The sequence below is a fragment of the Anolis sagrei genome, chromosome 4 (genome assembly GCF_037176765.1).
Source record: "Anolis sagrei isolate rAnoSag1 chromosome 4, rAnoSag1.mat, whole genome shotgun sequence".
NCBI classification, from domain to species: domain Eukaryota; kingdom Metazoa; phylum Chordata; class Lepidosauria; order Squamata; family Dactyloidae; genus Anolis; species Anolis sagrei.
The window spans coordinates 221997431-222020568 of record NC_090024.1 but is presented as its reverse complement, the minus strand read 5'-3'; the positions used below and the strand labels follow the sequence as shown (position 1 = coordinate 222020568).

The 23138-nt window shown below is 40.9% G+C and overlaps 1 protein-coding gene across 4 annotated transcripts in view; it reads left to right on the top strand.

Annotated features, from left to right (window-relative positions):
* The window catches only part of LOC132773140 (ubiquitin-conjugating enzyme E2 variant 1), a 99325-nt gene that overhangs the window by 44169 nt on the left and 32018 nt on the right, over positions 1-23138 (top strand). Inside the window, exons 5-6 of one of the 4 annotated variants that reach the window (XM_060772123.2) lie at positions 2297-2509; positions 6211-10427. In XM_060772123.2, the coding sequence (XP_060628106.2) occupies positions 2297-2509; positions 6211-6332 (335 nt within the window). In that variant the 3' untranslated portion in view covers positions 6333-10427. Of the gene's footprint in view, positions 1-2296; positions 2510-6210; positions 10428-22805; positions 22929-23138 lie in introns of those variants that run through there. The other 3 variants (XM_060772126.2, XM_060772125.2, XM_060772124.2) reach the window with 3 other exon arrangements.

The window sequence follows — 23138 nt, the reverse complement described above, 5'->3', positions numbered from 1 at the left end:
TTTATCGATGTATATGTATATGCAGCAACAAATTGTTGCCTTTGTAAGGCCGCCCTGGGTCCCCTTCAGGGTACAAGTGTGGTAAATAAATAAATAAATATAATGTGATCAATGTACATGACACTTCACAGAATAAAACGACAAAAAGACAGACCTGCCAAAGGTGTATGGCATTTAGACTATCTCTCTATCTAGACACAGACACACAGGAGCCAGCATGGTATAGCGCTTTGGGTGTTGTTGTTTGGGACTTCAATATCTATGATCCCTTACCAGTGGCAACGTTAGATGGAGTTGGTGAGAACTGTAGTCCAAAAATTGACACATTTTTGTGCCATTTTGAGTACAGTAGACCCTCAGTATATGCTGGGATTTGATCTAGACCCCCTGTAGATACAGAAATCCATGGATCCTCAAATACATACAGTGGTGTAGTAAAATATCATTCCTTATACTCGCCATGGACAATTAAATACTCTGGACAATTCTATGTAGCCCTGCTGCTCTCAGACACAAACTCGGCTGTGACGTACAACGTCGCTAAGTTCTGCATGGCTGTGATTAAAATCCAGCGGGCGATAATTGAGAGTCAAAAGACCTAAGCTTCACCTCTGTAATATAGATGGGAAAATCAAATATAGACTGATATTTATAGTGTTGGATACCCCCACCTCCCAGTGCCATCCCCACTACCTCCCTTTAGACTGCCTTCGGATGATCTTGTGGGTTGAGTTAGGTATTAATAACTACTTGTATGTGGTTTTTAGCCTAGATTTTAAAATTTGTTGAAGTTTGAAGCATATAACCCCTTGGGTTTGACGTGGATGTGAAAGACTGGGTCCCCCTGTTATGATCTGGTCATCGACCGTAATAAATTTTACTTACTATCATTCCTTATATAAATGGCAAAATCAAAGTTTGCTTTTTGGAATATTTTTTAAAAATATTTTGGACCCCATTTGGTTGAATCCATGGGTGCAGAATCTGTGGATGCAGAAGGCTATCTGTAAATACTAAGAAGCTGACCATGGTTATCAGACTATAATTGTTTTAATGCAGTGTTTCCCTAACTCTGACCTTTTAGGTGTTTTGGACTACATCTCCCATAATTTCTAATCATTGAGCAAGGCAACCAAGGCTGGGAGTTGGTCTAAAATAGATAGAGGACTAGAGTTTGGATATCTTTAACGAATAAGAGTTTCTAACTCTGGTGGGACATGCTACCAGCATTAGTTAAACAGCTATCCCAAGGAGCTAACATGGTATTTGCAAAGGGTGTTTATCCTGAGATACAAATCCTTCCAAAGCAGCTTTATAAGCATAACCAACAATCATTAAGGAACCCACACTCAAATGTATTTAACATCAAACTGATGATCAGAATCTTCCCACAGGAAATAAGGAGGTAAGTGCTCTACAGAGAGCAGGACAAATTGCCTGGAGCAGGAGGTAGTGATATTGCTATGGCTACCTGGTGATCCCCTTCTCTTTAAGAGTCCTTCCCATTGGGTAGTAGGTCATAATGGCCCTAACATGTAAAAGAGACAATTGTGGCAGGAACAGGCTCTGGGCTAGTATTCACTTGCTTCCCTTTATCCTCATGGCAGAGAGGGGTCAATCATATGGCAGAACTTGGAAAAGTTACTTTTTAGAATTGTAATTCCCATAATCCCTAACCTGCATGGTCACTGGTCAGAAGTGATGGAAACTAATAAGAGGCAGTCCAGCAACAAGATACTTTTTGTGGACCACAACTTCTGGCCATGCTGGCTGGAGATTCCACGCAGTATAATAAAAAATACTTTGCCAAACTTTGGACATTTGAGTATCTGGTACAGCTGCTGGAGCAATCGTCAGATCACATTTCTGAACATCCAAGGATTGATCATTTAGTTGCTACAGTGTCTCAAAGAAGTTAGTGTCATGGACTTTCAAATAATTTCTGGCCTATAGTGGCCCAAAGGCAAACCTTATATGGAGTTTTCTTGGCAAGATATGTTCAGAAGAGTCTTGCCATTGCTTTCATCTAAAGCTGAGAAAGTGTGACTTGCTTGAGATAGGTTTCATGGTTAAGAAGGGATTCGAACCATGGTCTCCAAAGTCATAGACTGACACTCAAGCCACAACACTATGCTGGCTCCTTACCACAGAATACACTGCTTAAATTTCATCAATTCATAGGAATCATTCTGGTACTGAGGCAAAATGGTAAGACACAGCTGTGATATTTTTCTTGGTCTACTTCAATGAGAGTAAAAGAGATGCTACTTCTTCCTTGTTTTTTTGTCTTTTCCAGAAGCATTATACCAAACGTGCCCTTGGGAGTGTTATGTTTTTGCCCTGGCTGTATTTGCAACCTTGACAAACCAGATTCACAAGTGGTCTCACACCTACTTTGGTCTTCCTCACTGGGTCATCTTCCTACAGGACTGGCACATTATCTTGCCACGGAAACATCACAGGATCCACCATGTGTCTCCTCATGAAACTTACTTCTGTATTACTACAGGTAGACCAAAGCAAAACTCTCCACTCTTACACATGGCAGACACTCTCAGCTTTGAATATTAAGCTGATAGGGATTGACTTCTTTGGTCGAGAAAATAGTGAATGTCTTTTGAGGAAAGGGAGTGGTTTTGAGCCCTTCTTTAATACACGACATACTAAGTACTATCAGCTAATTTCTGGTTATAGGTTGGGTTGAGGTGAGTTTTTTGGCAAGATGCTTGAGCAAGTTGATGCTCCTTCTCATTTTCATCCATTCTAATTCCAGGCTTATGATTTCAAACCTGGTTTTGGCATAGACTACCCTTTTTGGTCTTAACAAAAAATAATAATAGAAATGTCATGTACTTATGGCAGTAGTTCTCAACCTGTGGGTCCCCAGGTGTTTTGGCCTAAAACTCCCAGAAATCCCAGCTAGTTTACCAGCTGTTACAATTTCTGGGAGTTGAAGGCCAAAACATCTGGGGACCCACAGGATGAGAACAACTGACTTATGGGGAAAGGAGACAAAATGAGGTCATTGCCATCTTCAGAGAAGAATTCTGCCCTCTCAGATGAACTTTTAGACCCCAAGTGTCTTAGCATTGCAGCATTTAGAAATATGGTCAAGACATCCAACAAAAAAGGAAAACAAACTTCCTAAGCAGTGCAAGCATAGCAAATATAAAAGTTCTAGGTATGAATGATTTTTCAAAGTTTCACTCTCTGCACTACTAGAAATTAGGCCAAAGAGGATGTTTCTTTTTTGGTAAGGCTCTTTCCTCATTTTGCCCCTAAGAGAGGGTACAAAATCAGGTTTTGGTTTTCATTAGCAGTCTTTCATATCAATGGAAAAAGCACTCTTCTAGATAAACTATCATTTAGAGATTGGTGCAGGGATTGGACATTTGTGTTTTCAGTTATTCCGTTCCTTCTGAAGACTAATTCCAGAATATGTTTTGAGGGAACTTTGGTTCAGTCTGGGTCACCTTGAAAGCCTTACAGAAAGAGGAGCTGAAGAAAGCAGATAAGAGAACAAAACACCAACATTCAGGGTCTCAGTCATAAAGATACATTATAATATGCATATTCAGGAAACAACTTTTCCTGTAATGTGAATGTATCAAATCTACTAGTAATGCTTAACTTGCAAATCTAGCTTACTGCTAGAGCCAACTTTCTGCCAAGTCTTCCTTTGCAAAACTGAACTGAAATTAAAAGGTGTTGAATGTCATTTTTCCCTGTCTCTGAGACCTGATCTTGTTACTAATGTCGGATTTATGGTAGAATTAGGTAGATAACAAAGCAGTGATACTCAATAGCTGACATGCCACACAGTTCAGTATTCGTTGATGGCTTACGACACTTGATATTTAGATAGGAGATGCTCATTATACTGTTTTTGTTGTGTGCCTCCCAGTCATTTCCAAATTATGATGACCCTAAGATGAACCTATCATGGAGGTTTTTTGCCACTATTTGTTCAGAATACCTTTTTTTCTGAAACTGAGAGTGTGACTTGCCCAAGATCCAAGGCCGAAGGGGAATTTGAACCCTGCCCTCCAAAGTCTTAGTCCATCCTCAGAAAACTACACCACACATATTTTGGAATTCACTTCTACCTCTCATTTATTTTTCTTAGCTTTGACTATATTTCTTAGCTTTGCAGCGAGTCTCTTTAACATAAGCTGCTCTCAGTCCCCTTTGGGGTGAGAAAAGTAGGGTATAAATATAGTTAATTAATTAATTAATTAACATAGCTAGTACATTATATATTAGATTGGATCCAGGGTGTCTTTTGTATCATGGAAGATCTAATCTAACTTCATTTCTGCCATCCCCCATTGCCACCCCCTGTGACAAGGTCTCTTGGCCCTCTGTGCAGCATTATTTGGGAGTTAGGAAAAGGGAAATCTAGTTTTTCTAGCTCAGCTGTATGCATTTAAAATCTGGATTCACTCCTCTGAGTTCTTGTAGGCACCAGTAACTCACTTGTGTGACCTCTTTAAAACTGACTCGTCAGTCCTGTTTGCAACAGCACATGAAAACTACATAAGCATGTTTGCTGTATACTTATAAGAAGTTTATGTAAGCAGTTTAATATCTTTGCCAAGAAACCACAGAGTTGCATTAGGGCAAACTGAACTGTCCATCTGCTGGTTTGAAAGAAGGCTGTGAAAGATCGATTGGAGCCACTATTTAAAAATTGGATTGGTAGGGACCATGGGCCACGTATAGTTTAAAACTGAAAATTTTCAGTTATGAAGACATGTTTAGGTTGCACTTCTTTTTTTCTCTTTATTAATAATTTTATTGTTTTGTAGAGTATATAGGAAACAAAACAAATAAACCTAAGAAAAAATGAAAAAAGAAAAAAATATGCAAAAGATTTACAAAAGGATGTACATTCAATGCTCGTTAAACATATAAACAATCAGACTTGGCTGTACAGTTAATTATACCTTAACATTTCTCAACCCTCTATCCCCCCACCCTTGAACCCCACCCCATGACTTCCAAAGCCCCTCACAAAAGGATCACACAACTAATCTGCAGCTACCCATATATCTTCTTTCACTGAATCCCCTTTAGGGCAATCTTCAAGTTTACCTTTGTCTTCTTTTCCAAATATCCAAGTGCCAGCCTCCATTTGTTTGCAAATGCTTCATTATTTCCTCCTCTGCTGCTATTTGTCAGCTTGGTCATTTGGATATAATCTACTAATTTATCTCTCCAATCTTTAATATATAACTCTTTTTCCCTTTCCAAGTTTTGGCTATTATTAGTCTTGCGGCAACAAAGCACTTCTATGCTGGCTCGGAAACTGCAATTGGTACAAAGATGGGCAGCCAGGCTACTAACTGGAGCTGGCTATAGGGAGCACACATGCCCCTATCATTTGGGTGCCAATAAGTGTCCAGTCTCAATTCAAGGTGCAGGGCATCCCTATAAAGCCCTAAACAGTTCGGGCCCTGCCCATCTTCATGATTGCATTCCCCCCTGAATCGGCATGAGCGTTAAGATCTGTTGGGGAGGGCCTTCTCGGTGGTGGCCCCCTGGCTCTGGAACACCCAAGGAAGATTAGGCAGGCCCCCACACTGTCCTCCTTCTGTTGGGATCTGAAGACTTGGATGTTTACACAAGCTTTTGAGAACATCTAGTCTCTTGTGGTTTATTCAGTAATGTTCCCATCCTTGTTCCCTTCTTCCCGTCCTTGTTCCATGGCTACAATTTTGCACTATCCCACTCCCTTGTCTTTGTCTTTACAGTCTGGCCATGTTCTTTGATAGCTTGTTGTCATAGATTATTGTGCGCTGTTTTTAATTGTTGTTTTATATGCCATATGTTTTTATTTCATTGTACTTGTATTTTGTGATTCATTTTATGTTCTGGTTTAGTCACTTCCTGTGCTATCTGAGAGCTGCCCAGAGTCCCCTTGGGGAGATGGAGGCAGGGTACAATGTAGTAGTAGTAGTAGTAGTTGTTGTTGTTGTTGTTGTTGTTGTTGTTGTTGTTGTTGTTATTATTATTATTATGCATATTCCATAGAAGTCCATTTTATATTCCAACATTTATATTCCAACTAATAGGTCTGACTTCAGTAACTTTCATGTAACTTACATGGGATGGGTTGTATCTCCCATCTAGCATTGAAAACAAGTGAACTCCCAATATCTGCAACTGCATTTCTTAATTCACTCCATCCCTCCTTCTCTTCTCTTTCAGGCTGGCTGAACTACCCACTGGAGAAAATCGGATTTTGGAGGTTCCTGGAAAATATCATTCAAAGACTGACGGGGGAAAAACCTAGAGCAGACGATATGAAATGGGCTCAAAAAATAAAATAACCCTTGCCAGGCTTCTGCTGTCCTTATACTTGTTGCCAATATTTTTAAAAGAAAAAAAAGCCATCAGCCAAATTAAAGACTTGCAAAGAAATAATGGACTAAAAGCACAACGCTTTTAAGAAGTGCTAACAGACTGCAAGTTAAAGGACTCACTCTTCAAAATAATACTTGAAAATGCAAATGGCTTGTTTCCATTTGTACTGAGCACCTTCTGTTAGCCACACCTGCCGATGTTGAACGTTTTCATCCTCGAGTCCCAAAAGCCATTAGTCAGATAATACACTATCATTTCTAGTCAGATAGGTCGTTGGCACCATAAAAAAATGTGTTGTATCAACATGATTTTACCACTTTGAAAGTAGTACGAGATGATGTGGAATAGCACCCAAGATAGCAAAGGAGCACTATAGGTTAAGGAGCAGATTGAAACTTACCGCATAGAATCAGTCCGAAGAAAGGAAGATCATGAAATTGTCATCTCTTCAATGCATTTAGTGTTTCGTACACTTTCCAGTTGCTTCATCTTGCTATCATGTCAAGTCTTAGTCTGTGTTGTATGTGCAGCAGAGCACTGGGGAATCTCATTCAGCTAGTAAATTGAAGGATCTTTGCTGTTGTCTGTCTCTTAAAATAAACAAGTCTTCTACTTCCTTGATATTTGAGCAGACCCATTGCTATGTAAGCCTGTAACTAATGGTAGCAATCTGAGGAAAAGCAGATCCTGTTCTGTGCGAGTGTCAAACGTATAAAGCACTTGTATTAGGTCACTTAGTATTCAGTAATTGGATTTGTTCCAGTATGATCTCTCTTCCAATAATCATTGTTTAAAGTAGATCTAGAAAATTGGACACATCATGAAATTTATATTAGAAAGATTAGGTTAATGGTATGTACTTTTAAAGGTGCTTGCTCATCCATGTAAATATCATGAAGCCTTAATCTCTTTGGTGTAACATGGAATAATATTTTAATGTGGTCTGAATGTACATAATTTATAACAAAGCAGTTCGATTATACTAATCGTGTTTGTTAAGTCTTATTGCAATTCACTTTATTTTTTGTGGTCTGGGGTTTAAAGTGTAGCTCTAGAGTTTTGCTAAGGAGCAATTACAAACTGTAGAGCACTTCTAGTAGATGTTGAGCTAACTCACAGGGCCATGGGTGGATTTCTCGATCCATATAAAACATTAGAGGAATATTCTATGGTATTAAAAAACAACCCCCTTTTTTGTGACACACTTCTGTGCCTCATCAATGAACAGCCTTTCAATGCATCTGTCTGTTTTCAAAACACTTGTTCCCACTTGTCTTTTTCAGGAATGAGATTATTTTATTTTCAAATGCAAATTCTTACATTTATACCTTGGTTGTACTATAATTTGCATGGATTTTTTTTTCATGTCAGGAGCAACTTGAGAAACTGCAGGTCACTTCTGGTGTGAGAGAATTGGCCATCTGCAAGAACGTTGCCCAGGGGACGCCCAACTGTTTTGATGTTTTACCATCCTGTGGGAGGCTTCTCTCATGTCCCTGCATGAGAAGCTGGAGCTGGCAGACGGGAGCTCACCCTGCTCCCCGGATTTGAACCACCAACCTGTCAGTCAGCAGTCCTGCCGACACAAGGGGTTTAACCCATTGTGCCACTGGGGATCCATATGCATGGATGATTTTGGCCTTGATGGTCTTAAGTGTGAGTGGGAATTCAAAAAGAGGACTATTTTCACATTCAGTGTTCCTGATGAAGACATTATAACAATAGTTGTCAAGGCTGTTTTCAAGATAAAATCCCCCTTTCCCCTTATGATGGATTATGTGATAAATTGAAGAAGAAAAATTCAGACCACAAACACAGTACTTAATTCATAAGTTATTATCATTTCCCCAGTTCGGCAGTCTCTGGTTGGACTGTCACTCCCATGAACCATAGCCAGTGGTCAGGGCTCTTAGTCCAGAACATTTAGACAGTTTTTGGTTGAGAGCCTAAACCAAAATAACCAAATAGCAGCAGTTGTTTTGAAGGCAGACTGGTATTATAAGTCTTCAGAACAGTCTTCCAGTAAAGAGGAACCCAAATGGACAGTTTAGGGTATAGTGTTCCAAAGATGTGGAGCCACCACAGAAGTGGCTTTGTTTCCAAACACTTGCTGGTTGTACTACACTCACTGATGGACCAAAAAGCAGGGACGGAGCTGCTGATCTTAGAGCAATGCAAGTGGTCTTTCAATTGGAACACAGGCTGTCTCTCACATTTTCAACCCATCTCAGATCACACCATTCTCTTGACTCTTAGTGTGTTTCAGTGAAACATTCCCATGTTTATGTAATTTATTCCAGGATTTTGCATTTAAAGTTACAGTCAGCCCTCTGTATCCAAAGATTCAACCATCCATGTTTTTGCAATTCCCCCCCCCCCTCCCCAAAGCAAAATACGATTTTGTCATTTTACGTAAGGGGTGCCATTTTACTACGCTACTGCTTATAATAGGAGACGAGCATCCACAGATTTTGGTATCCATGGGATACCAAATCCCAGCAGATGTTTTTCCCCATGTCAGAAGCGACTTATGTCAGGAGGTACTTGAGAAACTGCAAGTCGCTTCTGGTGTGAGAGAATTGGCCATCTGCAAAGACATTGCCCAGGGGGCGCCCAGATGTTTTACCATCCTGTGGAAAGCTTCTCTCATGTCCCCACATAAGAAGTTGGAGCAGACAGATGGGAGTTCACCCCGCTCCCCAGATTCAAACTAGGCCACACTGTATAATGTTTTTGTCACCATGGAGTTAGTGTGCCTTCCTCCAGCCACACTCTGCCACAACTGTAATTGTAGCCTTCAGCCTCCTAAGGGAGGTCAGAAGGCAAACGTTACGATGAACGTGTGTGTGTGTTTGCATAGGAAGAGAAGTACAGAATTGTATGTGTTCCAGGCAATATTATAACTCCAGTTTGAACTGCAACTCTTACAATTAGCAGAAAATATATGTAGGAGCAAAATGTTTTTTTGTTTAACAGGGTTAGGCTGTGTACAAGTTTCACTTGGGCACCCAAACTTTGAATTGGCAGGTAAGTAGTTTTCCTGAGCATTGAGGTTATGTTAAAAAGAAAACAATAAATATACTTTGTGCTTACCAATTACATAGGATACATGGGATACCACTTTCACTTGGTTTTCCTCCCCTAGTTTTGTTTTTTTGGAGCCACCCTGACGCTTGTATCAACGTGTCTGCATTTGTCAACTAGTTACATGCTAACCCCTGCTTTCTCATAGCTTTCATCTTGTTACTGGAAACGCAAGGTGTGTTAAGTTTGGAGGAAGATAGAGGCTGACACAAGATTGCAGAGGGCATTTTTACACTACATAGTCCTGGCATGATTCTACTTTTAATTGTCATGACTACATTTTGTAGAATTATGGGCTTTGTAGTTTGGTGGTTTTTTTTGTTTTGTTTTTTTGGTCGTATCAGGAGTTGCTCGTGTTGTGAGAGAATTGGCCGTCTTGCAAGGACGTTGCCCAGGGGATGCCCGGATGATTTGATGTTTTTATCATCCTTGTGGGAGGCTTCTCTCATGTCTCCGCATGAGGAGCTGGAGCTGATAGAGGGAGCTCATCCGCCTCTCCCCGGATTCAAACTGGGGAGTTTGGTGTGACATTAGATCTCTTTGGCAGAGGATTCTAAATATCCCTCTATTGTCTTGGAAATCCAAAGATTCCATTGGCTAAAACCATGGTGGCTAAAGTGGAATCATAGTGCTATAATTGTGTAATGTGGAAGTGCCCTGGTAGATAGAAACTGGGTGATGGTATCGAGTGGGTAACAATGGAAGCACAATAAGTGAGATTTGGTGTTTTGAAAATAATCTTTCATAAGATTAACCTTGATAACGGTGATTCTAAGTGAATGAAAGTCTGTGTTTAAAATGGTTGTGCAAAATGTGCCAAGCTGAGCAAACCTTACAAATCGGACAGTAGCGGACTGAGTTTGCTTTATGGTGCACAAGATCTGAATCCTGTGGTGTACGTTAAGCTTTGTAAGAGGATTACTGAAAACGTAAAAGAACTTTAAAATGTTTCTTATTAAACAAGAATAATCTACTGACTCCAGTCTCTGTATTGCCTCTAAAACACTACACTATACTATTATCTTCCACTACACAACAGTGTGGAGTGCAGGGCTGTGGGGATTTGGGTGAGGAAACCTCGTATGCCTTCCTTTCAGGGAGGCTCTTGAAGTTATTTCAGCCTCTTTGGGGCCATGCTGTCATGAGTGGACCAAGCTGTTGAACATTTTGTCATTTATGTCAAGTTAAAGTGATAATCATAATTTGTAAATATTATTTTTAAGCATTACAAGAAAAATCCAGAAAGTCAACTTACTCAAGTTCTGAAATAGTTGAGTACTAATATACCTTTTTTTTTTTTTGCACCGCCACAATCCACAACAATTGTAGGAGGATCTGTTGGATTACTGATATAACATCCTGAAAGGTGGAGGTGGAAATTAGGGATGCCAGCCATTGTTACAGCACTATAGGGTCTGGGTCAGAACTTTCTGAAGGAATAGCCTGCCTGAGCTTTGAAATCTTAAGGAAAAGGGTCTCCGCTTGGTGCCATCAGCCTCCCAAACACACCTGGGGGAAACAAGTGGTTGCTTCCATGCTCCAGAACTGCCTTTTAATCTTCCATTAGCAAGTGGACTTCTGTTCTGACCAGCTTGTGAGAACTGATCTACTAGGGCTTTTGCTAGTGTACAGTGTTGCAGTATGCTGACTTAAGGCAACCCTAAGGTGAATCTGTGATGAAATTTTCTTGCAATTCGCCAGTGCCTTCTTCTGAGGCTGAGAAAGTGTGATTTTCCCAAGGTAACCCAATACGTTCCCACTCTTCTTACATAAATTATGTATAAATATAATTATGTATAAATTATATATAAATTATGTATAAATATAAATTATGTATAAATTATGTATAAATATCACATAAATATGTGAGAGGAAGCCACAGGGAGGAGGGAGCAAGCTTGTTTTCTGCTTCCTTGGAGACTAGGACACGGAACAATGGCTTCAAACTACAAGAGAGGAGATTCCATCTGAACATGAGGAAGAACTTCCTGACTGGGAGAGCCGTTCAGCAGTGGAACTCTGCCCCGGAGTGTGGTGGAGGCTCCTTCTTTGGAAGCTTTTAAGCAGAGGCTGGATGGCCATTTGTCAGGGGTGATTTGAATGCAATATTCCTGCTTCTTGGCAGGGGGTTGGACTGGATGGCCCATGAGGTCTCTTCCAACTCTTTGATTCTATGATTCTATGAAATTAGCTTACAAAATTGCAAAAACAAATGAAAGCTAAAAACCTGATAACAAATTGTAAAAAACAAACACATTACCAAGCAAGAACCCAAGGCTAAGAGGGGACAAGATAGACATGCTTAATATCTGAAAGGATGTCATATGGAAAATGGAGTAAGCTTGTTTTGTTTTGCTTCAAAGATTAGGATGTGAAATAGTAGATTCAAACTTCAGGAAAGAATATTCTACCTAAACTTTATGAAGAATATTCTGACATTAAGAGATGTTTGTTAGTAGAATATGCTGCCTTTGAGTGTGATAGAGTCTCCCTTTCTGGAGGTTTTGAAACAGGCTGGATAGCCATTTGTCAGAACTGCTTTGTATTCCTGCATGGCAGGGACAGGACTGGATGACTCTTGGGATATTTTCCAACTATGATTCTATATTAAGTTGACATTTCATCTTTCAAAGTGTGAAACCATTTAATTCAATTCAGATTCCTCTACACAGAAAAATGGTTCCTGGCAAGCATGTCTCAGTGGGAAGGTTTTTGCCTGTTAGTAAAAGGAGAGCAGGCAGTTGGCCAGCCAAACCATGTTTGGGAACAAATTTCAGTCTGGTTTCAACTATGAAGGAGGCTCTCTCCTATATCCTCTGCACTATGTGGTCTGAATATTCTGGCAGGTTCAAAACAAAGATACTGTTCAATATTTCAAAACTATGATGTAATTACTTCAACCTGTTAATGCGCCACCATTATGTTGATTCACCAGACCTGTGATGGGAAGGGAACTGGGATTCCTCATAGAAAGCATATAAATAATATAATCTTGTAATTTGCAGCAATTGCTGTGAACAATGCCAACATGTTTTCGATGGCTACCTAGCTATGGTGACATTGGTAATTTTAGTATCTTCAAACTTGTTCACTTTTAACTGGCTTCTGTACGCAATGGCTGCTGTCACATACAAACTAGCATTCCTGCCTACTTCCTTCCTGGCTTTGGACACTTGTTCTATTTTTATTTCATGTTCTTTAACTCTCTCCAATTCCCCAGCTCAAAGCAGTACAGATAAGACCTGTACCACAAAGTCCAAGTGAGACATTGTATATCAAATTGTATAGCAAAGTCACAAGATCACTATAGCTTCCTACCTCCAATATAAAGGACTGATATAACACAGGCTTGCATTTTTAATACTGTAGTGTTTTTTAATGCTGAAATGTCATACTACACACAGTTCTTTCACAAATTTGAAATTTTTATCCAGTCAGTTGGTGCTACTCAGTTTTGATTACGTGCAGACGCGTATGTTCCAGTGCAATTTCCTTTAGTGCTTTTGAACAGATTTTTGTGCTTCATATCAGGGAATTAAAAGTGTTTTGAAAATCTATTAGAGGACATTTCTTACTGCTTATTATTTATGCCACAAAGATATTACATATTAAAAAATAAAACCGTCATAGCAAATTGTGAAAAAAATGCATGTGATGGAACAAATCTGAGGTCATTTATGGATTTAGAATACCAAAATCCTATAAAATTACAGCATACCTTTTTAAAAAAAGATTTTATGACCCTCCGTTTTGCAGACCCACATAATCTTGAGCCTCCGATGGTGCAGTGGGTTAAACCACTGAGCTGCTAAACTTGTTGACCGAAAGATCGCAGGTTCGAATCTAGGGAGTGTGTGAGTTTCCGCCGCCAGCCCCAGCTTCTGCCAACCTAGCAGTTCGAAAACATGCAAATGTGAGTAGATCAATAGGTACCACTCTGGTGGGAAGGTAACAGCGCTCCATGCAGTCATGCTGGCCACATGACCTTGGAGGTGTCTACAGACAACATTTTGGCTTAGAAATGGGAATGAGCACCAACCCCCAGAGTCAGACACGACTTGACTTAATGTCAGGGGAAAACCTTTGCCTTTACCTATAATCTTGAGACCTTTCATTGAGACCACAAAGAGGTATCTTCTAAGTCACCTCAAAGTTACACTTGCAGATAAAGCTCAATAAGGCAAAATGACCAATCCTTAGAAAAATCACTGAACTGAGAACACTAATATTTATTTATTTACGACATTTATATCCCGCTCTTCGCATCCCAAAGGGGATTCAGCGCTGCTTAAATAATTGGCATTATTCCATGCCCAAACAACAATTAAAAGCACTTAAACAACCATTTAAAACAACATGAACAACATATGTAAAAACCAGATGATTAATGTTCCACATCACCAGTGTCATGTCAACTGTGGTATAGTAATACCAGGTCTTTCAAGGTCTGGAATACCAAAAGCTTCTCAAAATGTATTAGCAATAACACTATTGTCGTTACCTCACCTGGAATACTGTGTCTAGTTCTGGGCACCACCGTTCAAGGATTACATCCCTACTGATGCTATCTAACCTTCATTTTAAAAGCTCCAACAAGGAGAACCCAAGATCCTCCAAGGCAGCAGTCCATTCCACTATTGAATAATTCAGAGTTGCACCATGAAATCGGATGGAATATGATAAATCCATACCTGATTCAATGACTCTACTCTATTTGGCACTACTCTGGAGGTAGTTAATATGATCCCCCCCCCCCCCCCCCCCCAGTGCTGGAAAAAGACTGTAACTCGTGATGAGAATCTGCAAGATCAGGAAAAGTAAAAATAATGAACACATCTCTGCTGTTATTTATATCCTGTATCTATAATCTTGGGAGCAGCCACTAAGAAGGTCTTTTCTTACATCCTCACTAAGCTTGCCCATAATTTAAACCTTGTGCAAGCTATATAAAGAGATACCAATATTTCAGATAGCCTGCAATCAAGTCATATATGGTGTGATAAGCACCACTTTGGATCAGGGCCAGAAATGAACCAGGAGAAACGTGACAGTGTTACAACAAGCCATTTCTGTTCTTCCTGTTCAGAATGGAATTTGCTGGATGTGAGGATGGATGGTGGCTGCCAACTTGGATGCCTTTAAAAAGAGCTCAGATACATCCACGGAGGAAAGAGCCATCATTGTCTTCTACTCAAGGTGGCTATTTATCACTCTCTACATCAGATGCAGAATACCTCTCAATTTGCTGGGGAAGCTGAAATACAGAATGCAATTTTACTTGTGCTCTCTGAGGCTGAGAGAACAAGCCCTATGAGGAGCGGCTTAAGGAGCTGGGCATGTTTAGCCTGAAGAAGAGGTATTCTGCATCTGAGCGGAGATATGATAGCCATGTATAAATATGTGAGAGGAAGCCACAGGGAGGAGGGAGCAAGCTTGTTTTCTGCTTCCTTGCAGACTAGGACGCGGAACAATGGCTTCAAACTACAAGAAAGGAGATTCCATCTGAACATAAGGAAGAACTTCCTGACTGTGAGAGCCGTTCAGCAGTGGAACTCTCTGCCCCGGAGTGTGGTGGAGGCTCCTTCTTTGGAAGCTTTTAAACAGAGGCTGGATGGCCATCTGTCAGGGGTGATTTGAATGCAATATTCCTGCTTCTTGGCAGGGGGTTGGACTGGATGGCCCATGAGGTCTTTTCCAACTCTTTGATTCTATGATTCTATGAATTGTTGTTGTGTACTTTCAAGTAATTTCTGGCTTATGCCAACCCTAAAGCGAATCTGACATGGGGTTTTCTTGCCAGGATTTGTCCAGTGGGAGTTTGCCCTTCCCTGCTTCTGAGGCTGAGGGTGACTTGTCCAAGATCATTCAGTGGGTTTCCATAGTCAAGCGGGGATTCAACCCTGGTCTTTCAGTGTCCTAATCCAACATTTATATTATTCCTCCATACTGGCTCTCTGTTATCTTAGTATACTTCCCATAAGCATCTAGTTGGCATTTTGTGAAAAGAACATTGGACTGGATAGGCAGGTTGACCTAGGATGGCTCTTCTATTCCACTGAGGTCTCTTTTTTTCCTCTATAAGTAATAGAATCATAGAATCATTGAGTTGGAAGAGACCTCATGGGCCATCCAGTTCAACCCCCTGCCAAGAAGCAGGAATATTGCATTCAAAGCACCCCTGGCAGATGGCCATCCAGCCTCTGTAGAAGCTTCCAAAGAAGGAGCCTCCACCACACTCCAGGGCAGAGAGTTCCACTGCTGAACAGCTCTCACAGTCAGGAAGTTCTTCCTCTTGTTCAGATGGAATCTCCTTTCGTTAATAAGTGTTGTGGGGGTGTAGAAAGAGGTTGGCACCCTGTATCAATGCAATTAATATAAGTGCTAAATTACCATCCAGCAATTGGCATTGGCTATTTTGAAAACATTTCAGAAATGAAAAGATAGCCTGCACAGGTGTAACTGGGTGGTGGTGGTTGTGTGCTTTCCTATCATTTCCAACTTAGGGTAAACCTAGAGCGAACGTATCACAAGCTTATCCTAGGCAAGATTTCTTCAGAGACTGCTTGGCTTCCTTCTGAGGCTGAGAGATTGTGACTTGCTCAAGGTCACCCAGTGGGTTTCCATGGCTGAATGAGAATTACACCATACCGCCTACTTTGGTCTGAGGATTAAATGCTGCAACCTTCTCCATATAGTAAGTGAATGGGGACTCCTGCTGGACACAACCGGGAACACAAAAATAAAGGTAAGATGGATTGAGGTACTACAGGCATGCCAAAGGGACTGAATGGGATGGCCTATAGTTTTGAGGTGCATCTACAATGTAGAAATAATGTGGTTCGACTCTACTTTAACTGTCATGGTTCAGTGCTATGGAGTCATGGGAGCTGCAGTTTTACAAGACCTTCTCTGCCGAAGCATGCAAACTACAACTACTAGGATTCCATAGTATTCAGCCTAGGCAGTTAAAGTTGTGTCAAACTGCATTCATTCTAGAATGTACTGTACTGTTTTTATTGTTTCTACTGTTTTTATATAGCTTATATTATATGTTAATGTTTTAAATTATATTTTATGTTGTTGGGGGCATTGATTGCCAACTGTAAACCGCCTTGAGTCACCTTCAGGCTGAGAAAGGCGGTATATAAATATGGTAAGTAAATAAATAAATGCACCCATAGCTCCTGAATGTAAGACTCGCATTTTTAAATTCTGCCAGTTGTGTTTGTCACTGCATCTGTTTATGTTGATTTATTTATCGTGTCAGAAAGAAATTGAGAATACAGCTATAATGTATTTAAAAAAAACACACACACACAAACAAAGTTTAAAACTTGACATTATGCTAAATTTCCTTTGACCAGAAGCTGGACACTTCAAGTACCTCTGGTATTACTATAAGAAGGTCCTCCTTTGTGCATGTGGCAAGGCTCAGACTGCATTATAGTAAGCGATCTGTGGTTTGCTTTTCTTCACACTCACATGTCGTGGACTCCACTTTGTGGCCCCATTTCTCAAGGTTGGCTCTGCATCTCGTGGAGCCAAAGTGCAGTCTATTCAGCACCTTCCAAGTCGCATAGTCTTTTGTGTGCCAAGGGAGGGGTCTCTCATCCAGTATTAGCCACTTATTGAGGTTCTGGGTTTTTACCTGCCACTTTTGGACTCTTGCTTGCTGAGGTGTTCCTGTGAGTATCTCTGTAGATCTTAGGAAACTGTTTCTCGATTTAAGTCATTGGCTTGCTGGCTGACATCCAAACACAGGATGGGCAGGAAATGTGAATCCCTTGGTCCTTTCACTGCTGTCAGCTACTTCCCGGTGGATAATCTGTTTATGTGGATATTATTGCATGAAAGTTGGGGTATTCATTTGCAGCTGTTTGACAGTACATGATTACGTTGCTTATCACACAACATAATGACATATCAATGGCATTCCCATTTCCCACTTGTTTGGCCATTCCTTTTCATTCACAGGGGAACCTATGCACAGGCTCAATGTTCAGGTGATAAACTACAATGACCTTGATGCATCAATATTGATCAGACTACTGTGGGATTCTACATGCAAAAGACCGCAGATTCTCCAGGTCTCCAATATACACATTCAGAGTGTGTCTACACTACATAATTATTGCAGTTGGATACCACTTAACTCAGGAGCCCCCGGTGGCGCAGTGGGTTAAACCCTTGTGCCAGCAGGACTGAAGATCAACAGGTTGCAGGTTCAAATCTGGGGAGAGCATGGATGAGCTCCCTCTATCAGCTCCAGCTCCTCATGCGAGGACATGACAGAAGCCTCACACAAGGACGATAAAACATTTTTTAAAAATCCGGGCGTCCCCTGGGCAACGTCCTTGCAGACAACCATTTCTCTCACACCTGAAGCGACTTGCAGTTTCTCAAGTCACTCCTGACATGACAGCTCTAGTGCTGCAATTTAGAGGAGTGGACAAGTGCTCTCCATAAACTCTAAAGCTCTCACCAGATTGCACATCACAGGAATCTACAAGACGGAACCATGGCAATTAAAGTGAGATCAAATTTCTATAATTGTGTAGTGCAGAAGAACTCTTAGACATGGTTCAATTTGCAGATTTGCCTTGCTTGATTCAATGTTATGGGTGTGCACTTCCCTGTGCAATTCCAGTAAAGCCCACAAAGGCCTGGCTGATGTTGTCTTTTACTACTAGGACAGAAGAGAGACTCTTAGGATGGATCAACACTGCCATGTAATTTAAATATCAAAGCAGATCATCTAAATTATCTGCTTTGAACTGGATTATATGAGTCCACACTGCTATGTAATCCAGTTCAAAAATAATCTGGATTTTATAGGGCCATGTAAGAGGGGCCTTAGCTGAGTTTTCTCCAAAATATCATAAAAAACAAAACAACCTCACAGCTGGATATAGATATTCCTGGCGAAATGGAAACAGATCAGCAAACAAGACTCCAGCCCTATTTGGATAGCATGAAATTCTTCTTGAAAACCCAGATTCACACTTTTGTGAATTTATTCCTGAATTGAGCCATGAATTAAAAAGACAACTGGATTTTTGCTGTGACCAATCTTGGGTGCCAACTGTATCCTTTCCTTGAGATATCAGATCTGGTGACTGTGACACAAGCTTTGGGTACATTTCATTTACTCAGCTGTAATTCCAGGGCTAGTTGTAAGGATTATGTGACCCAGATATTACAACTGGGCACCAGTTCAATTCTGGGTATTATTGAAAAGGTCAGTTGTGATCTGAAAAGACCTACAATAAACCTGAATAGCATCTGGCCGGATAATTATAATCACCGGTTCCTTAACTGCTATGACTTCACTGTATGGAATCCTGGAAACTGTAGTTTGGTTGCGCTCTCTGGCAAAGGAGTCTATATACTCTCCCTAAACTACAGATCCTGGTATTGCATAGGATGCAACCATGGCAGTTAAAGTGGGATCATAGTGCTATAATTATGAGGTGTGAACGGGTCCCAGGAGATAACGTTGAACTACTTCAGACCTATGTATAGTTGCCAATGAGGAGGGATGATGAGATATAGAGTTCAGTACCAATAGTCTGGGGGCTCTGGTAGGACAGCGGGTTAAACCACTGAGCTGTTGAACTTGCTGACCCAAAGGTTGGTGGTTCGAATCCAGGGAGTGGGGTGAGGTACCGTTGTTAGTCCCAGCTTCTGCCAACCTAGCAATTCGAAAACATGCAAATGTGAGATCAATAGGTTCCGCTTCTGCAGAAAGGTAACGTCTCTCCATGCAATCATGCCAGCCATGTGATCTAGGAGGCGTCTGGACAACACCGGCTCTTTGGCTGAATGGGCAATTAACATTTTTGTAAATCTCAGGACCCTTCCACACAGTTGTATAAAATCCACATTGAACTAGATTATATGGCAGTGTGGACTCAGATAATCCAGTTCAAAACAGATACTGGGGATTATTTGATTCGATATTCTGGGTTATAGGACTGTGTGGAAGGGTCCTGGCTGTTAATTTTTTCATAACATTGATGTTTAATTCTGTTTTAATGTTTGCATATTTGTGGATTTTAAATTGCATTGAAAGGCAAACATTTAATGACATAGACACAAAACATATATAGATAGACATACAGAGGCTACTTAACATTCCAGCTTTTTGTTGAGGGTATTTAGGCCACCAGAGGAGCTGTCGCTTCACCGTCCATTTGTGACACTGATGAAGTACTTCCTCATTCTTTGCATGCTTGCTGGAGATTTTTATGGCATTGTAAATTAGTTAGATTCCCCGCATATGCTGTACCTAAATTTCCTACTTGACAGATGCAACTGTCTTTCGGGCTGCAAAGGTTGACAGGAAGCTACACAAATTGGTTGGAAGCTCACTCCGACCCAGGCTGGCTTCGAACTCATGACCTATTGGTCAGTAGTGATTTTAATGCAGCTGTCTCCCAGCCCGCTGCACCATAAAGTAAGTACTTTTCAAAGTAAGTACTGAACAATTAAACATGAAATAACACTTTTGAACCAGCAACAGAAAAAATTACAAATTTTGTTACATGGTGTTATTATTATTTATTTGTACCCTTCTTTTCTCTTTTGATTGAGATTCAGAGCAGATGACAGCCTTAAAAACAATGCAATTTAAAATCCACAAAATGTAAGTGTCAAAACAGAATTGAACACACACTTATTCAACTTGCAACCTCATCACACTAGACAACGAATCCACTTAAAATCTGGTTTCTGCCTCCTTCAGAATTCTGGTGTTTGTAGTTTAGGGAGGAACCTTTAACAGCCTCACTAAACTACAAACCCCAGAATTCTACAGGATGCAGAAACCGGATTTAAAGTGGCTTCATTCTCTAGTGTGATGAAGTTCTGATGAGGCAATTAAACAAATAAGTAAAATACTGTTAAAAACTTGGCAGCATGACAAGTCTCATTCTTGGGCAAATATCACAGCGCAATAAACGCATCTCTGTCCCTTTAGGATAGTTTTCAGGGAAAACACGTGTTTCCTGCCTCGTTTTCGCAGGCAGGAAACGAAATTAAAACTGAGCAAGGAGGGACTCCTCCCACTAAGCTGGCGGCGTCTGCGATCCTTTTGAGGCTTTAATTATATAGCAGGCTGAGCATCCCTTACTCGGAATTTCAACCCTGTCCACGTGGTGGCTGAGACTCACAACCTCTGAGGATGCCTGCCAATAGGTTCAGGCGAAACGTCAGGAGAGAGTGCTACTCGAACATGGCCATATAGCCCGGAAAAATCAGCAACCCATTGCTACCTTTTCTTCCTAATGGTTCAGTGTGCACAATAAGGATAGAATAAGGATAAAATAAGGCATACATGGAATATAAATGAATTTCATGTCTAGACTTGGGTGCGTCAACACCAGGCATGGGCAAACTTCGGTCCTCCCTCCAGGTCTTTTTGACTTCCAACTCCCACAATTCCTAACTGTCTACCCCCCCCCCCAAAAGATGATTTCAAGAGCATAATTTCCTACTTTACTCCTCTGAAATTATAGATCTACTAGCTGTCCCCTGCCACGTGTTGCTGTGGCCCAGTCTGTGTATATTTATTTTGTGTGTGTATATATATTTCTGTATATGTGTATATTTGTGTGTGCTTGCGTATATATATGTGGTTTTGCACATGCGTTGTAATGTGTGTAATGTGTGTATATATTTGTGTATATGTGTATATATGTGTGTTTGTGTGTATATATATGTGTGTGTGTATACGTATGTATATATTTGTGTATTTGTGTGTATATGTGTATGTGTGTATATTGTGTATATGTGTGTACTTGGGTATATGCATATATGTGTGTATATATGTATATATGTCTGTGTGTGTGTAGGTGTATATGTATGTGTGTGTAAATGTGTATATTTGTGTGTGCTTGAGTATATATGTGTGTCTATGTACGTGTGCATGTGTATATGTATATTTCTGTGTTTATCTGTGTATATGTATATTTCTGTGTTTATCTGTGTATATGTATATTGTGTATATGTGTGTGCTTGTGTATATGCATATATGTGTGCTTACACATATGTATATGTGTGTAGTATATGTAGGTGTGTATATGTGCTTGCGTATATATGTGTGTCTATGTGCTTGTGTATATGTGTATGAACATATGTGTATATATATGGTTTATTATGGGGGGCTTTGTGCAGGTTTTGTGTGTGTGTTTAGGGGTGATGGTCACTCCTTGGCCTGATACGTGTATTGTGGCCAAATTTGGTGTCAATTTGCCCAATGGTTTTTGAGTTATGTTAATCCCACAAACGAACATTACCTTTTTATTTATATAGACCAGCTGTCCCCTGCCACATGTTGCTGTGGCCCAGTCTGTGTATATGTGTTTTGCGTGTGCATATATGTGTATGTGTGTGTGTATATGTGTTTGTTTGCATATATATATATATATATATATATATGTGTGTGTGTGTATATATATGTGAATTTGCGTGCTTATATGTGTACATGCATATTATGTATATATGTGTGCTTGTCTATATTCATATTTGTGTGTATATATTTATGTGTGTGCATATGTATATGTGTGTGCATGTGTCTATGTATATATGCATGTGTGCATGTATATGTGCATGTGTATATGTGTGTATGTATTATGTATGTGTGTATATGTGTATATTTGTGTGTGTTTGTGCATATATATACGTGTGTATGAATGTGTGCATGTGCATATGTATATGAGTGTATGTGTATATGGATATATGGTGTATTTTTTAAGTCTGTTCTGCTGGGGTTTTGTGTGTGTGCGTGTTTATAGGTGATGGACACTCGTTGGACTGTTAGGTATATTGTGTCCAAATTTGATGTGAATTCGTCCAGTGGTTTTTGAGTTATGTTAATCCCACAAATGAACATTACATTTTTATTTATATAGAAGAAGATAGGTAGCAAACAGGTGTTTTGGACTTCAACTCTCACAATTCCTAAGGGCCCAAGTTTGCCCATGCTTTATCTACACTGTAGCATGAAAGCAGTTTGACACCACTTAAACTTCCCTGGCTCAAATACTATGGCATCATGGGACCTGTAGTTTTGCAAGCTCTTTTGCCTTCCTTGTCAAAAAGTGCTACAACCCCCATGATCCTTTAGCCAAGCCAATTAAAGCGGACTTCATTCAATCCACAATAGAGGCTGCTTGAAAAGGGCTCGCCTATTAAACCTTTTGTCCCGCCCTCCCGAGAGTGTGTGTATTTCCCCTTCGAAAAACGTGCACCGCAAAAAACAAAAACAAAAAGAGAGACGCCTCTGTGGCTAAGGGAAAGGCACAGGGGAGGTTCTGCGCATGCGCGCGGCGCCGTGTTAATTCTCCTCCTCCTGCGCCCGCCCGCTCCGGTATGGGCTCCTTCCCGCGTTGCAGTGACGTCGGAGCCAAGGAGGCCGGGCTGGCAGCGAGAGCGGCGCAAGATGGCGGCCACCACGGGCTCGGGTGAGCTGGGACCGGGTGAGAGGAGGCCAGCCCGGCCGGGGCAGAGGGGAGGCCCCTGGGAGAGGGGCTGGAGGGCCGCGGGGGCCGGGGCTTGCTTCTCCTGGCGGGAGGGGCGCCGGGGAGCGAGGCCTTGCCTTCCAGGGGTGTTTGGGGCCTGAGGGGCGGTGGCCTTGTGGGGTGACTGACTGGAGAGAGGCCTTCCTGGGAGCAAAGCGGAGAGGCATT